Source organism: Enhydra lutris, unplaced genomic scaffold (genome assembly GCF_002288905.1).
Source record: "Enhydra lutris kenyoni isolate GAN:26980312 unplaced genomic scaffold, ASM228890v2 scaffoldscaffold9, whole genome shotgun sequence".
In the NCBI taxonomy this organism is placed as follows: Eukaryota; Metazoa; Chordata; class Mammalia; order Carnivora; family Mustelidae; genus Enhydra; species Enhydra lutris.
Window position 1 is genome coordinate 6841578 of NW_019154093.1, and position 15533 is coordinate 6857110.

A 15533-nucleotide genomic window follows, 5' to 3' on the forward strand; every position below is an offset into this window, starting at 1 on the left:
CTTCTTTATTTAGATTAGTATTTTCTATGTTTAAAATGTTTTATTCTAAAACTATACACAATTGGCTTCCTAGACTAGTGGCTTTCAAACCTTTTGACCACAACACACAGAAGAATACATTTTACATTGTGACCTAGTATGTTATCACCCACCCAAGCAAAATAAAACTTTTATGAAATAAAACTGGCTTTTATTATGTGTGATGCATTATAATGTTTTCTGTCCTGTCTTATTTTGTTTAATAAAAGAAAATGATATTTCTTTAAATTGTTCTCTTAATCTACTAATTGGTGAGGATCCAAGTGTGAAAACATTTTCACAGGGCATTTAAGTTTAAAGATGTAGATGCTTAGTATTTTTTTCTCATGTAAATTTTATTTTTCCTGTTTTTAGGTTGCAAATTGCTTTATAAACATGACTTGGCAAAACGCTGGGGAAATCACTGTAAAATGTGCAGTTATTGTTTACAGACATCTCCCAAATTGGTACAGAATAATTTGGGGGGGAAAGTAGAAGAGTTCTGTTGTGAAGAATGCATGTCCAAATACACAGTTCTGTTCTATCAGGTAAATATAATCCACCTTCCTGGAGTTTTTCAAGTTAGGGCATACATTGCTTCCTTTTATTTTTTAACGTAGTACGAAGGGCAGTTTAGTGATTTAAAACTTATAAGTGTTAACTATATGGCATTAAAGAAACTAAATGTATTATGTCCTCTTTCAGTATTAATACAAGATTTAGGAAGACTTTAATGTCACTGAAGTTACATTCTTTTTTAAAAATTTCCTTATAGAAGATTTACCAGTCTTATGATATTAAAGTATTTAAAATTAGCATTTTATTAATTTATTATTTATCTAAAATGAATTTGTCTTCTGATGATTTTGAAGGTGATTGTGTCTTATTTTGATTTCACTGTTTTTAAATTACCCTTTATTGGCATCTCTATAATGTGACTTTTAATGTTTAGTATAAAAGATAAAATATGTTAAATATTTACCATTTTAGGGTAGTTAACCTTCAGTTTTGTGTTCTAGATTCTAAGTTAGTTTCCTCACTTGTCTTTTGTGTGCTGCTTTAATTCTGTCAGGCCACGGATAATTTGTTTTTTACTCCTTTACCATCTTATTTCATTTTTAGATGGCCAAATGTGATGGTTGTAAGCGACAGGGTAAACTCAGTGAGTCCTTGAAATGGCGAGGAGAAATGAAGCATTTCTGTAACCTGCTTTGTATCTTGATGTTCTGTAATCAGCAGAGTATGTGTGACCCACCTTCACAAAACAATGCAGGTAAAATTAAACTTTACAGTCTTTGATCAGTGCTAGGAACAACTACTGTTCTACAGATTGGGAACTTTAAACAGTTGTTAATAATTTCATAAAATGCAAATTCACAAATTTCATTCTGTTCAGATGACATTAACATTTAAATCCCTGTTTTGTTTAACATCTTGGATTAAGGCTTTGTAAAAATGAGTTCATTATGTTTTCTCTGAGCACATTGAATTAAATAAACTCTTAAAGAACTATGGGAAAGAATGACCGTTAATATTTATAATTGTGTATATACACCTTGACTTCATTAAAAAAGGATTTGAGAGTAAAACAAAGGACATAGAGTCTAACCACATGCCTTTTATCTATACCACATGCATAGTTGTGCAAGAGAAAGTACATGCAATACTTTTAAGTTTCACTAATTAAAAAGGTACACAAAAGCCCAGTTAATCCTAAAGTGATTCTTAGAATTTAACCTTGCTAAAAGCATCGTTTAACCTCCTTGAGATGTTGGTTTCTTTGTTTGTGCATATAAATTATAAGGTTTTTAAATTTTTGTTTATTAGCAAGTATTTCCATGGTGCCAGCTGCTTCAGCAGGGCCCCCATCTCTAAGAAAGGATTCAACTCCAGTTATAGCTAATGTAGTATCATTAGCCAGTGCTCCTGCTGCTCAGCCCACAGTGAATTCTAACAGTGTATTACAAGGTATGTCTGATTTGAAAGCATTTATCTAGCCTTTTGAAGTTGAATAGAGTCAGTCTGTATCTTTTTTTTCCATCAGTGATCATTTTCGTATGTTTGACACACTTATGTTATAAGTGGTGCCTCCCTATGGGCTGCTGGGCATTAAACAATGTCTTTATCACTTCCAGATATCTTTTTTTCATGTGACACTTTACATGTAGTATTCCTGTGAATTAAGATAATTCTTGTTTTTGTTACGAGATTTTGTGTCTGTCATTCCACCATAGCTTTAAATGCTGCTGTTTAAACAATAGTGTAAGATCCTAAGTATTTATTTTCATTTATATCAGGTGCAGTTCCAACAGTAACAGCAAAAATCATTGGTGATGTAAGTTTTATTCTTTTAACTGGTATTGCCACTGTATTTATGTTCCAGTTTTATACATATGAATATGTCTATGCTAATTTTCCTTGCTTTATTCTTTCTTATATGAAATAAATTTTATAAGCTCATTTAATCTTTGGGAACAAAATGTTCTGGTTATTTCATTAGGCCTTTTATGTACTTTGATTTCTTTGAATGCTTGTTATCTGTATAGTTACTGAAGGCTATTTTTTTGTTTGTTTGGTTTAGGTTTTTGTTGGTTTTTTTTTTTTGTTTTTTTTTGTTTTTTTTAGTTTAGTTTTAGAGAATTAAATTTTACAGAATCCAGGTGTAAAAGGTATTTGAGGTGTTTTGTAATGTCAGATTATAGATGAAATATTTACAAAATGTACTTTGTTTTTCACCCAGGGCAGATTATCCTTAAATAAGCATTCTTGGTTTTTTTACTCAGTATTTTTTTTTTGTCTCTTAAAAGAAGAAAAAAATAAATACAAGAAAAACTTATGACTAGAACAGGGGCATTTCTAAAGTGTTTTCCGGTCTCTGGGATAACTTTCGTATCTTTCTTTTATGTTACTTAAGTGACCCTAAGTGCTTCTGTTATTTCTAGTTATCTTGAAGACAAGGTCTTCTAAGACTCAACCCAGGAAGTAACAGTTCTCATTTTAAACATAGCTAATATTGTTATTGGCCAGCAGTATCTTACAATAGAAATAGCGTTTTTCTTGGTAAATAGAACTGTTAATTAGATACATTCAGAGTCCATATATAGTTATCAAACTATTTTATTACTCTTGCTATTTCAGGAACATTGTATTTCTTACATATTTACGTAAGTTCTCTGTCTTACATGTAATACCAATATAGTATTTCCTTTGAAGTTATAATATTTCTTGTAATTAATCATAAGCTTTTGAAAACCTCTTTGGTTTCTGATTTTTTTTTTTTTACTAGGCAAGTACACAAACAGATGCCCTGAAACTGCCACCTTCCCAGCCCCCAAGACTTTTGAAGAATAAAGCTTTATTGTGCAAACCCATCACACAGACTAAAGCCACCTCTTGCAAACCACATAACCAAAACAAAGAATGCCAGACAGGTATATTCCTTGCACTTTCTTCCTTTAAATTTTTTTTTAGGGGAAAGGAATATGAAAGCTGCTTACATTGATTGCCTACTGTTTCCTGCGTTATGTATTTGGTTGCTTATATACTTTACCCAGTTTTGTTCTCACAACAGTGAGTTAGGTATTTTCACCCTCTGAGAATTAAGAAATTATGGCAAAGAGAGGGTTTTAATTTATAATACCATGCTTTGAATACTTCATTTTCTTTTGTTATTAATAACAATGTAATTTTATGAAATAAGCCTAGATTTTGGAATTATATAGACAGGGTCTTAATTAAGAAGAACTGTTGTTGTTGTTGTTTAAGATTTTATTATCTATTTGAGAGAGAGAATGGTGGGGGAGGGGGAGGGGAGAGGGAGAAGGAGAAACACACTCCCCACTGAGTAGGGAGTCTGAAGCAGGGATCCCAGGACCCTGGTATCACAAATTGAGCTAAAAGGCTGATGCTTAACTGCTTAACCGCTTAACTGCTTAACCGACTGAGCCACCCAGGTGCCTTGAGGAACTGTTGTTTTGTAGAGCATCCTTAGGTTTGAACTTTTCCACCCTCTGTTGTCAGAGGGCTTTCTTTTCTTATGAATGGCCTCTCCCCCAGGCAAAAGCTCTCAGCTACTTTTCTGGATTCTGGGTGTGGTGCTATCCTCTGATTTTCTCAGTTTGCCTCTCCTGGCATGGAATGTCTGCCCTGCAAGTGATCAGGGCCGAGGGTGATTGGGACCCAGTGTTCTTGGCCTGCCATTCCTGCAGTAGGGCCTCTACCCTATAGGTGGCAACTGGGTGAAGAAAGGGAGATCCCAGCCTGTCATCTGTACTCACTAGGAAATTATCCTTTTCAACTTGGAGTTGGAGGGGATGAGAAATGATGGTGGCCGGTTCCCCTGGTGAGGTATGGTAACCCTTGCTTGGGAGCTGAAGAAAGAGGAGCCCATTCTTTCTGGCCACACCTACCCAGCCAGAGGGGTGGTACTGTAAAATTAAGGTGGCTGAGCCAGGGGTATGGAGCAGGTTGTGGATCAAATCTCAGAGTCTCCCAGGGGAGGAGCAGAAAGAGAGGGAGTAAAGTAGAATCTTAATCAGGCTCCACACAGCACGGAGCCAGACTCAGGGCTCAATCTCAAAACCCTGAGATCATGACCTGAGATTCAGACACTTAACCTGAGCCACCCAGGCACCCAAAAAGTCTCAATTCTTTTTTTTTTTTTTTTTTTAAATATTTATTTGACAGAGATCATAAGTAGTCAGAGAGGCAGGCAGAGAGAGAGGAGGAAGCAGGCTCTCTGTGAAGCAGAGAGCCCAATGTGGAGCTCGATCCCAGGACCCTGGGATCATGACCTGAGCCGAAGGCAGAGGCTTTAACCCACTGAACCACCCAGGTGCCCCAAGCCTCAGAAATCTTAAACCAGAAAGTAATCCTAGATCTGGAAGGTTATCCTGTAGGTCAGTGTTTGAGAAAACATCAATATGCATATGCATTACTTAGGAATTTTATTAAGTACATTGTAATTTAGTGGGGTCTGAGGCTTTGACTTTCTTAAAGCTCCCATGAACCACATTGACTAGTAATGCTACAGATGACATTAGCCTATATTTGTATTGAATTAATAATGACTTAGTATTATGTAGCTTGGTTATCAGACATCGCTAATCAGGTGATTTGGGTGTTTTTGTTTTTGAGTATGGTTTACACATAGTGTTACATTAGTTTCATGTGTACAATTTAGTGATTTGAAAAGTTCATACATTATGTTCAACTCAAGTATAGCTACCATCTGTCCCATCACATTGCTATTACAGTATCATTGACTGTATTACTTACACTCTACTCTTTATTCTTATGACTTACTCCTTCCATAACTGGAGGCCTGTATTTCCTTTTCTCTGTCACCCACTTTTCCCAGTCCCCTATCCTTAAGTAATTTTTTTTTAATGTCCACTGGACCATGGTAAAATTGATCCCATATTATTTCCCACCTCTGACCCTACTCAGCTTGTCAGCTTTTCACTTCTTGTCACTAGCATCATCTTTCTTTTACGTTAATGGTTTAATAATCTTCTAGGGTATTTTTCTGGCACACAGAAAGGACTCTGTAGGATACCTACTAAATAATTGAATGAATTCTCCATCATACTCACTTTTTCCCTACTCATATTTAGGTTTCTATGTTCTATTTCATCTTTTAGTACCTCAGAACATCTGCTTGTATATATTCATTCTTTTTTATAGGTATCATAACCACCCTGGTTGAGGTCCTCATCATCATAGCTCTACACATTGCAATTGTTGCCTACTTTTATACATGACATTCTTCTTATTCCATGCTAAGAGGGTCTCCAAATTAAACTTTTTTAAGCAAGATTTTATTTATTTATTGAGAGAGAGTGGGTGTACATGTGCACATGAGTGAGGGGAAGGCAGAGGGGGAAGGAGCGGGTGAGAGAGAATCCTCATGTAGATTCCATGCTACCACAGAGCCTGATGTGGGGCTCCATCTTATGACCCTGCTGTCATGACCTGAGCTGAAACCAAGAGTTGGATGCTCAATTGACTGTGGCACCCAGGCGCCCCCAAATTAAACTTGTAAAATGACATTTTCATCATATTACTCCATGCTAACCAGTCTGTAGTAGTTCCAGGTTATCTACTGGAAAGATTTTTAAAAGTTCATTATAGCCTTACAAAAATGGCTCTTCTGCCTACTTAATCTCCTCAACATTCTGTTCTTACTCATGTTATCAGTTTTCTATTACTCTCTTCTAAGATTACTATTCCAGTTCTTTCTATTCATTAATCCAAATTACATCCTTCATTCACTGTATCTTCATATCAGTTGTTGTGTTGACCACTTTTAACCACTGCTATCTTCAATCTTTTCTTCTCTACTTCATTTATTTCTACTTTTGTGGACTCAGAGTGTCAAAGATTACACTTACGTTGAACTATAAGTCTGTGTGCTTTATTTTTTATTTTTATTTTTTAAGATTTCATTTATTTCTTAGAGCACAAGCTGGGGGGAGAGGCAGAGGGAGTGGGAGAGGCAGATTTCTGCTGAACAGGGAGCCTGATGTGGGACTCCATCCCAGAACCCTGGGATCATTGAGCCGAAAGCAGATGCTAAACCAACTGAACCACCCAGGCACCCTAAGTCTATGTGCTTTAAAAAGTTTTTTAATTATAATTCTTTTGGACTATAAATCTTTGTTCCTTTACAAATTTTTTGTTATTGGAATGTTTCTAACCCTCTTTGTTTTTTGTAATTTTTTTCCCCCTTCATTAGAAGACACTCCAAGTCAGCCCCAGATCATTGTGGTACCAGTTCCCGTACCAGTGTTTGTGCCCATACCTCTTCATCTTTATACTCAGTATGCACCAGTCCCATTTGGCATTCCAGTTCCAGTAAGTAATCATTTAGAGATAAGACTGATTTAGTGCACGTATTCCTCAACTAAAATGTTAGAATGCCATAAAAAAACTCTTCACTTGTTTGTAAAATATTCCTGACTATAGTTGGTTATTATCATATCACTGTATTTTTTAATATGGAGTATGTGAAGGACTGCCTCTCTTTATACCCTGCCTTCTCAGAGAATGCTGTGATGTAGCCTGTTCATAATGTTTCATACACAAGACCACTCAAACAGAAAAAGAACAGAAACTGTGTGTATGTGCTAAAATTCTAGAGTGTAGCGGGGGTGAGAAAGTAAAAACTGTGATTTACATCATTCTTTTTCTTAGAAATGTATTCTTTTTTTATTGGAAACATATTTTTCCTTGGTGAATTCTTAAGGAAAATGGTTGTGTGAAACTGAAAATGTTAAGCAAGAATATAATCAGAAACAAAAATGTGTTAGATAATTACTCTTTTAGGTGATTCAGAAACACATTTTGTTGATTGTCCAGAAAAGCACTGAATTGAATTTTTATTCAAATGGCTCTAGTCTTATAAGAACAAACTAGCAGGACTGTTTTAATCATTAGTAATAGAAATACCTCCATTTGTTCATTATTTTAGTACTTAAATCATCTCACAAATAATAGTTTTGTTGACAGACATACTCCCCAGAAACTGTTCTCGGTCTTTCAGATGCCTGTCCCTATGCTAATTCCATCCTCAATGGATAATGAAGATAAAGTCACTGAGAGTATTGAAGACATTAAGGAGAAGCTTCCTTCACATCCATTTGAAGCTGATCTTCTTGAGATGGCAGAAATGATTGCAGAAGACGAAGAGAAGGAGAAAACTCTATCCCAGGGAGGTCGGTATAATTTTAAAGTAAAGAAAGTAAAAAGTACACTTAAAAATATTTGGGTAACTCAAGTAATACTAAGTATTGGATAGTCAGGTGTTTCTAAATAGCAAGTGTATGGATTTGTTAAAATTGATAACTGAAAGTTCTATCCTTTTTATAAAATTAAGTATTAATATTCTATTTTTAGTTTTTAATCGTTCCAGAAAAATAATCTGTAAATCAATTTTCATGATTATGTTCTGGCTTTATTCCTATATCCAAGCATGATGCCTGTTAAGAATTCCTGTTGTGTAACAGTAAGCATTTTGATAGAAGGTAAATAGAGCCTTAGGATGGGAAAACCGTTTGGCTCAAAATAACCTATAGATAAATCCCATGCTGTGAGGGTAGACCATCAATAAGAACAGTAGTTATGTGCTTACCATACCCTGGGCATGTCCTAAATGCACTATGGGCATAACCTCATTTAACCTTTACAGCAACCCTGTGGGATGAATACTGTTTACTTGAAACTCCTCATTTGGGAAATAGGATATCATACTTGCCCTGGTTATGCAGTCAGGATGTGATGGAACCAGTTGAATTCTGTTTGACTCCAAAGCAAATGGCAGTAACAAGAAGTTGCAATACATATCCAGAAAGGTTTCTAGCCTTAATTGTACCTCCTTGATTTGTAGGTATAAGAAGAGATAGAGAAAATGGTGTTTGGATAGCTGAAATACATGAAGGCCTTTTCCTGTATCACTGAGGAGTCAGGAAATGGTTTTTTCTTGACATATGTTTTCTTTTTTTCAGTGACAGTTTTTACAAAGCTAGCCACCAGGTTTAGATTTTGCATAATAAATGCTAGATGATTTTCAAAACACTGTAGCATTTGAAAAAAATGTCAGCTTTCCTCTTGTGTTGCCATTAAGTTTTAAAATCATATATATTCTCAGAGGTGCATAAAAAGTTTATTTGTTATTATCTCAGTTTCTGTTCTCATTTTGCTCTCTAGTATATAATCTTGTAATTTGAGACCCATTTATATGTGGAATTTAATGTCTTAGGGTATTGCCCCTTGTGCTTTATCTTTTAATTTCTGATACTTGGTTTAGAAGTTTGAGCACTTCCTGATAATAAACTTCATTTTAGGTTGGCATCTCCATTCACATTAATAGTTAACATTTTCAGGTGCTTCCTCTGTATAAATATTCTAAGTTTGCCTTAACCTAAAAATTGAGTCAGACTGAAAAAACTTTCAAAACTAACCTTTAAGAAAGATAGTTGTAATCACTATAGTGTAAGTAAAATCAAATGGTTTAGAAACATACAGGAGGGAGAAATGAATTCCATCTGAAGGGAACTGGCTAATTTATATATTAGAGAAAAAAAGCAATTTTCCTAGGCTTTAAAAAGCATTTTTCTTTTCTTTCTTTCTTTCTTTCTTTTTTTTTTTTTTTTTACTTTGAGTCCTAAAACTTTTTATTTTTTAAGTAGTTAATTGGTAAAACTCTGCTCTGTTCTTTTCAGTGCAGTGGTAAGGCATATTATATTTTGGGAGGAAAAAGCAATTCAAAGCATATTTGTCAATTTGTAAGTTGTGTGTGTATGTGTTTCATGATAAAAAAAAAAAATTCAGAAAGCACAGGGGTGTAAAATCTAAAATAAAGGTCTCTTTTGACCTGACTTCTCTCATACTACTACCTAGAAATATAACTACTGTTATCAGTCATAATTTCTTTGACTTCATTTACCACTAATGCCTAGTTTTATTAATGAATCATTCTTTCTGTATATGAAGGCTATTTTAGCATTCACTAGTACGATTCATTTATGTAATGCAGTTATTTCATTTGAGATCCAGCTTACTTAATGTATACATGTAAGTTGTTAAATTTTTTTTTTTTTTTTCTTTAGGATCCCAAACTTCTGAACAGGAACTCTTTCTAGACACCAAGATTTTTGAAAAAGGTTTGTAATTCTACATATATTTCAGATCTTAGAATACAATCCTTGGGGCACCTGGGTGGCTCAGTTGGTTAAGTATCTGCCTTCAGCTCAAGCGATGATCCCAGGGTCCTGGGATAGAGCTCTTGTCAAGTTTCCTGCTCAGCAGGGAGTCTGCTGCTTCGTCTTCCCTGCCCAACCCCCACTTGTGTTCTCTCTCTCATAAATATATAAAATCTTTAAAAGAAAATATTTAGTAATACAAATCATAAAGTATTAGTATCCTTGGATTTAATATTTGCAATTTTAGCTACTTGTAGGTTACATCAGGTGTTTGTGTATGCTAATATGTAATGCGAATAATAAAAGGTACCTCAGATACTGTTTTTTTTTCTTTCTGGGTTGTTTTTTTTTTTTTTTTTTTTAAGATTTTATTTATTTATTGGACAGAGAGAGAAAGATAGTGAGAGAGGGAATACAAGAAGGGCATCTGGGGGTAGGTGAAGCAGGCTTCCAGCTGAGAGGGAAGCCCAGTGTGGGGTTTAATCCCAGGACCGTGGGATCATGACCTGAGCCGAAGGCAGACACTTAATAACTGAGCCACCAGGCACCCCTCACATACTGGTTTTAAGGACTAATTGAGATAATACTCTAAAGTGTATACCAAGAATATGAAGCCAGTTTTTGTGAGGCTGGTGAAGAAGTTTTCATTCTTTAGTGTACCTAGTTAAATCAGCAATCATATCTCAGTTTTGTTATTCTGGAGTTCAAGAAGGTTTCTCAGCTATATAGAGTCTGTCTTATTTTGAGTTTGTTTTCTGTCTGTTTCAGACCAAGGAAGTACATACAGTGGTGACCTTGAATCAGAGGCAGTATCTACTCCACATAGCTGGGAGGAAGAGTTGAATCATTATGCCTTAAAGTCAAATGCTGTACAAGAGGCTGATTCAGACTTGAAACCGCTCTCAAAAGGGGAAACTGAGCAGGATCTGGAAGCAGATTTTCCATCTGGTTTGTGTAACATAAAATACTCTTGATTTTAGAATATTGGTGTTGACATTATGAAGCAGATATACTGTGTAATAATCTAGGACACAAATGATCCCTACCTTTGAAGGTTAAATAATAAATGGTTAATTTTTTTTAACCTTTCCATAGTAACCATGTAGGAGGTTTCCTTGATTTTTAAAGTTTTTAAGTGCTATATCCTTTGTTTCTCTTAAGAATATAAATAAGTTATTTTATCATGAACAAAATAATTAATATAGAGATGATTACCTGATATTTCCTCCCCCAGTCTGTCTTTATATAAATCTGTGAGTTATTTACCTCAAATTTTGCTTTCTGCTAATTATTATAGAGTCCTTTGACCCGCTGAATAAAGGACAGGGAATCCAGGCTCGTTCCCGAACAAGACGACGACACAGAGATGGCTTCCCTCAGCCTAGACGAAGAGTAAGCAGTAGCTTAATTTTTTTACCATTTTCTTTCCTTCGGTGTTTTTTAGTGAATTCCATACATTGTTTTACACAGTCTTGTAGTTTTGTGCCTTTATTTCTGTTTCGTATAATCAAGAGCTGTATTTTTTGAATATTTTAAAGGGATGTGTAAACCTCGATGTTTCGGTAATAGAGTTGCTAAGATAAGTTTTCTAGGGCAGCACATGGCAGATGCTTAGTATGTGGTTATTATGTAGCTGCTCAGTGTTTGTTGCAATTGTCATCATCTGGATCATCATTATAAGACTTTCCCATCCGATAGAAGTGTTACCAGGAAAATTTGCAGTTTACTAGTGGATGGTTTGTTACTCTGTTCTGTTACTCACTTGCGTTACAGTAAGTCATTCTGGAGTTACTGGGGTCTGATGAGCTAGGAGCATATACTTACTCATGGTCCAGACTTCAGCCATACAGACACAAGAAAGGGCAGCATTCCTGCCACTCCACAATAGCGTATGACACAATGCCTTTGTATGTGCCACATAATTATTACATTTTAATGAATTTTTAAAATTCTTTAAATGTATTTGTATTATAATTGATGAACTCAGAATAACAATAATATGACAGACAGCTATTGTTAAAAAAAGACCATTACCTTTTACTTTGTATTTCTTTTATCATGGTCTTTTTCTTTTGTTTTTATAATCGAGGGTGTTTAGTTCTATTTTACTTTAAAAAGTTTTTTATAATCCTTGTTGTACACTTTTTTTAAAGTCTCTAAATTTAGTTTTTTTTTCTTTTTTACATATAACAATGAAGTTTATTATTTTTTATAATATAGTATAATAGTGAAATTCACATGGACTGTTTATTATATTGATAGGATTTTTCCATACTAAAACTGAAAGACTAATAGCCTTATTTTTAAAAAATTATCTCTTTGGAGTTATAATTGGATCCAGAAATTTATAAATTTTAAGTATAAAATTTGATGGCCTTCAACATACATATTCAGTATGTAATTACCACCATAACCATAGCTCTTCCACTGTCCCAAAACCTCCCTCATGACCTTTGGAATCAATTTTCTCTAGCTCCTGATAACCACCAATCTCCTTTACAAATTGATGCAAAATGGTACTGCTTTGCCTTTTTAAAAATTTCATATAAATGGAATTACATAATTTGTAGTCTTCCCTGTTTGGCTTCTTTCACTTAGCATAATGTTTTGGAGATTCACTTATGTTGTTTCATGTATCAGAAGGCCATTCATTCCTTTTTATTTCTGAGTAGCATTTCATTGTATGGACAAACCAGAATTTGTTTAACGGTTGGAAATTTTGGGTTATTTCCAGGTTTGGGCTATTTCAAATACAGCTGCTATGAACATTCTAGATATAAATGTCTGAACATACAGTTTCATTTGAGGAAAAACACGCAGAAGTGGGATTGCTAGGTTTTACTGTATGTGTGTTTTTAACTTTGTAAGAAAGCTTATCAAATGGTTTTCCAAAGTAATAGCTGGTACCATTTTGAATTCCCATCAAGAATGTATGAGTTCCAATCAGCTCCATGACTTTGCTAATACTTGGTATTGTCAGTTAATTTTAGCCATTCTAGCCAGTGTGTAGTGGTATCTCACTGTGGCTTTAGTTTATGTTTTCCTAATGACTGATGATGTTGGACATCTTTTCATGTGCATATTTGTCATTCTTATATTTTTTGTAAAGTGTCTGTTTAGAACTATTGCTCATTTTTTAAACTGGGTTGTTTGTCATCTCACTGAGTTGTGTTCTTTATTATGGACGTAATTCTTTTCTCAGACATGACTTTTGTTCCTATTCTGCAACTTCGTTTCTGTTTTCTTAATGGTGAAGAGCAGAACTTTTGTGATTTTGTAAAAGTCCTTTTTTATCAATTTTTTATTCTTTTATGATTCATGCTTTTTAGTATTCCATGTAAAAGTCTTTGCTTAACCTGTGAGAACTAAGATACTCTCTTATGTTTTCTTCTAGTTTTATACTTTAGCTTATATGTGTCATTCCAAGATTATTTTTATGTATGAATTGAGTAAAATGTCAAGGTTTCTTGTTTTTGTTTGTGATGTCCAGTTGGTTAGTACCATCTTGGGAAAGACTATGCTTTCCCTCATTGAATTACATTGCACTTAAAAAAAAAAAAACCAAAAAACATTTATTTATTTGAGAAGCAGAGGGAAGGGGGAGGGAGAGAATTCCAAGAAGACTCTGCACTAAGTACAGAGCCTGATGTGGGTCTTGATCCCAAGACCCTGAGATAATGACCTGAGCTGAAATCAAGAGTTGGATGCTTAACTGAGCCACCCAGGCGCCCCTGTGTTGCACTTCTGTTAAAATCAGCTGACTATATATGTGTCGGTTTATTTCTGAATTTCTGTTCTGTTCCCTTGAATAGGGAACTATGTCTATTTTAATATGTCTGTTTTGTATATTTTAATACAGTACGAAATTCTTGATTATTGTAGCTTTATAATGAGTCTTGAAATCAGGAGTGTAAGTCTTTGAACTTTGTTCTTTTTCAAAATCATCATTTGCATATCCATATAAATTTTAGAATCAACTTGTCAGTTTTTACAAAAAAGCGTGATAGAACTTTGGTTGGGGTTGTTCTGAATCCATAGGTCAGTTTGCAGAGAATTGGTATCTTAGCAATTTTGAGCTGTCTGATCTATGAAGATGGTATTTTTCTCCTTTATTTAGATCATCTTTAATTTCTCTCAGCAGTATTTTAGGGACCCCTGGGTGGTTCAGTTCATTAAGCGGCTGCTTTCGGCTCAAGTGTGATCCCAGGGTTCTGGGATCGAGTTCTGCATCTGGCTCCCTGCTCAGCAGAGCCCGTTTCTCCCTCTCACTCTATCTGCTGCTCTCCCTGCTTGTACTCTCTCTTTGTCAAATTAATAAATAAAATCTTTATAAAACAACAACAACAAGTGTTTCATACTGTTCAAGTCTCATACTTTGCTAAATTTATCTAATAAGTATTTGAAATTTATTTTGATCCTGTTTTAAGTAGTAGTATTTTTAATTTCATTCTCTGGTGTTCATTCTCATACAAAAATAGAGATTTTTTTCTTTTATTTTTAATTTATTTCTTTATATATATATTTTTTTTTTGTTTCAAATTTTTTTTTAAATTCCAGTTAACATGATACTTTTTATTTTTTGAAAAATTTTATATATTTTAGAGAGAGAGTGAGAAGAGTACAAGCTGGGGGAAGGGCAGAGGGAGAGGGAAAGAATCTCAAGGAGATACGCCTGCTGCGAGTGTTGTCCACTGTGGGTGGGACTTGATCTCACGACCCTGAGATCATGACCTGAGCCAAAATCAAGAGTTGGGTGCTTACCCCCAGCACCCCAAGATTTCTTTTTCTTTATCGATTATATGTACTATGATTTTGCTCGATTGAAATCTAGGATATTGTACCTAGACAATCCTGTTATTTGTGAATAAAGATTGTTTTACTTTTTCCTTTCCAATCGTAATGCACTTTCTTTTTTCTTTTCTTTTGTAATGTATTGTACTAGCTGGGATTTTTTTTATGTATTGTACTGACTTCAGTACAGTGTTGAAATATTCGTGATGAGAGCAGATCTTCATGCCTATTCTCAATCTTAGGGCAAGTGTTCAGTTTTGCCATAATAACTGTGATATTACTTGTAGGTTTCTTGTGGATGGCCCCTATCAGGCAGGAAGTTCTCTTCTATTTTTAATTTGTTGAAAATTTTTATCATGATTTGTGTTAAATTTGTCAGGTGGCTCTCTTGAATCTATTGAGATACTTACCTGGTTTTTCCTTTCTGAGTCTATTAAAATGATGACATACATTAATTCTTAAAACGGTCAACTAACTTTGCATTCATGGGATAAACCTTACTTTCTTCTGATGTATTTATTCTTCTGTCTGTTGCTGGATTCAGTTTGCTAATATATTGTTAAGGTTTTATAAATGTTTCCATTGAAGAGAGAGATTGATCTGTAGTCTTTTAATGATTCTTTGGCCTTGTTCTCAGCATAATGGTAGCATTGTACAGTGAGTTAATGTTTACTCCTTTTCTGTTTTCTAAAATAAAATTGATACAATTTAACTGGTGGGTCTACAGGGGTTTTGTAGGAAAGTTTTAAACTATGAATTAAATGTTTATGGCTGTTTAGGTTATCTCTTCTAGAGCAAGCTTTGTTAGTTTATATCTTTCAGGAAATTCCTTCATCTGCCTTATTAAGTTTATGGGCATGACAGCATTCTCTTAACTCCCCTTTTAATGTATCTAGGGTCAGATATTGGTAATTTATGTTTTCTGTCTTTTTTTCCCTGATCATTCCAGCTAGAAATGTATTGATTTTTTTTTTATCTTTTGAAAGAACCAGCTTTTTTTTTTTAAAGATTTTATTTATTTAT

The 15533-nt window shown here is 34.4% G+C and overlaps 1 protein-coding gene across 1 annotated transcript in view; it reads left to right on the forward strand.

Moving 5' to 3' along the window:
- The window catches only part of LOC111142969 (zinc finger MYM-type containing 4), a 148977-nt gene that overhangs the window by 113756 nt on the left and 19688 nt on the right, over positions 1-15533 (forward strand). The window contains exons 14-23 of the mRNA XM_022496327.1: positions 394-566; positions 1141-1291; positions 1846-1986; positions 2316-2353; positions 3305-3449; positions 6755-6873; positions 7562-7733; positions 9627-9680; positions 10488-10667; positions 11017-11111. Of these exons, the coding sequence (XP_022352035.1) occupies positions 394-566; positions 1141-1291; positions 1846-1986; positions 2316-2353; positions 3305-3449; positions 6755-6873; positions 7562-7733; positions 9627-9680; positions 10488-10667; positions 11017-11111 (1268 nt within the window). The remainder of the gene's footprint in view (positions 1-393; positions 567-1140; positions 1292-1845; positions 1987-2315; positions 2354-3304; positions 3450-6754; positions 6874-7561; positions 7734-9626; positions 9681-10487; positions 10668-11016; positions 11112-15533) is intronic.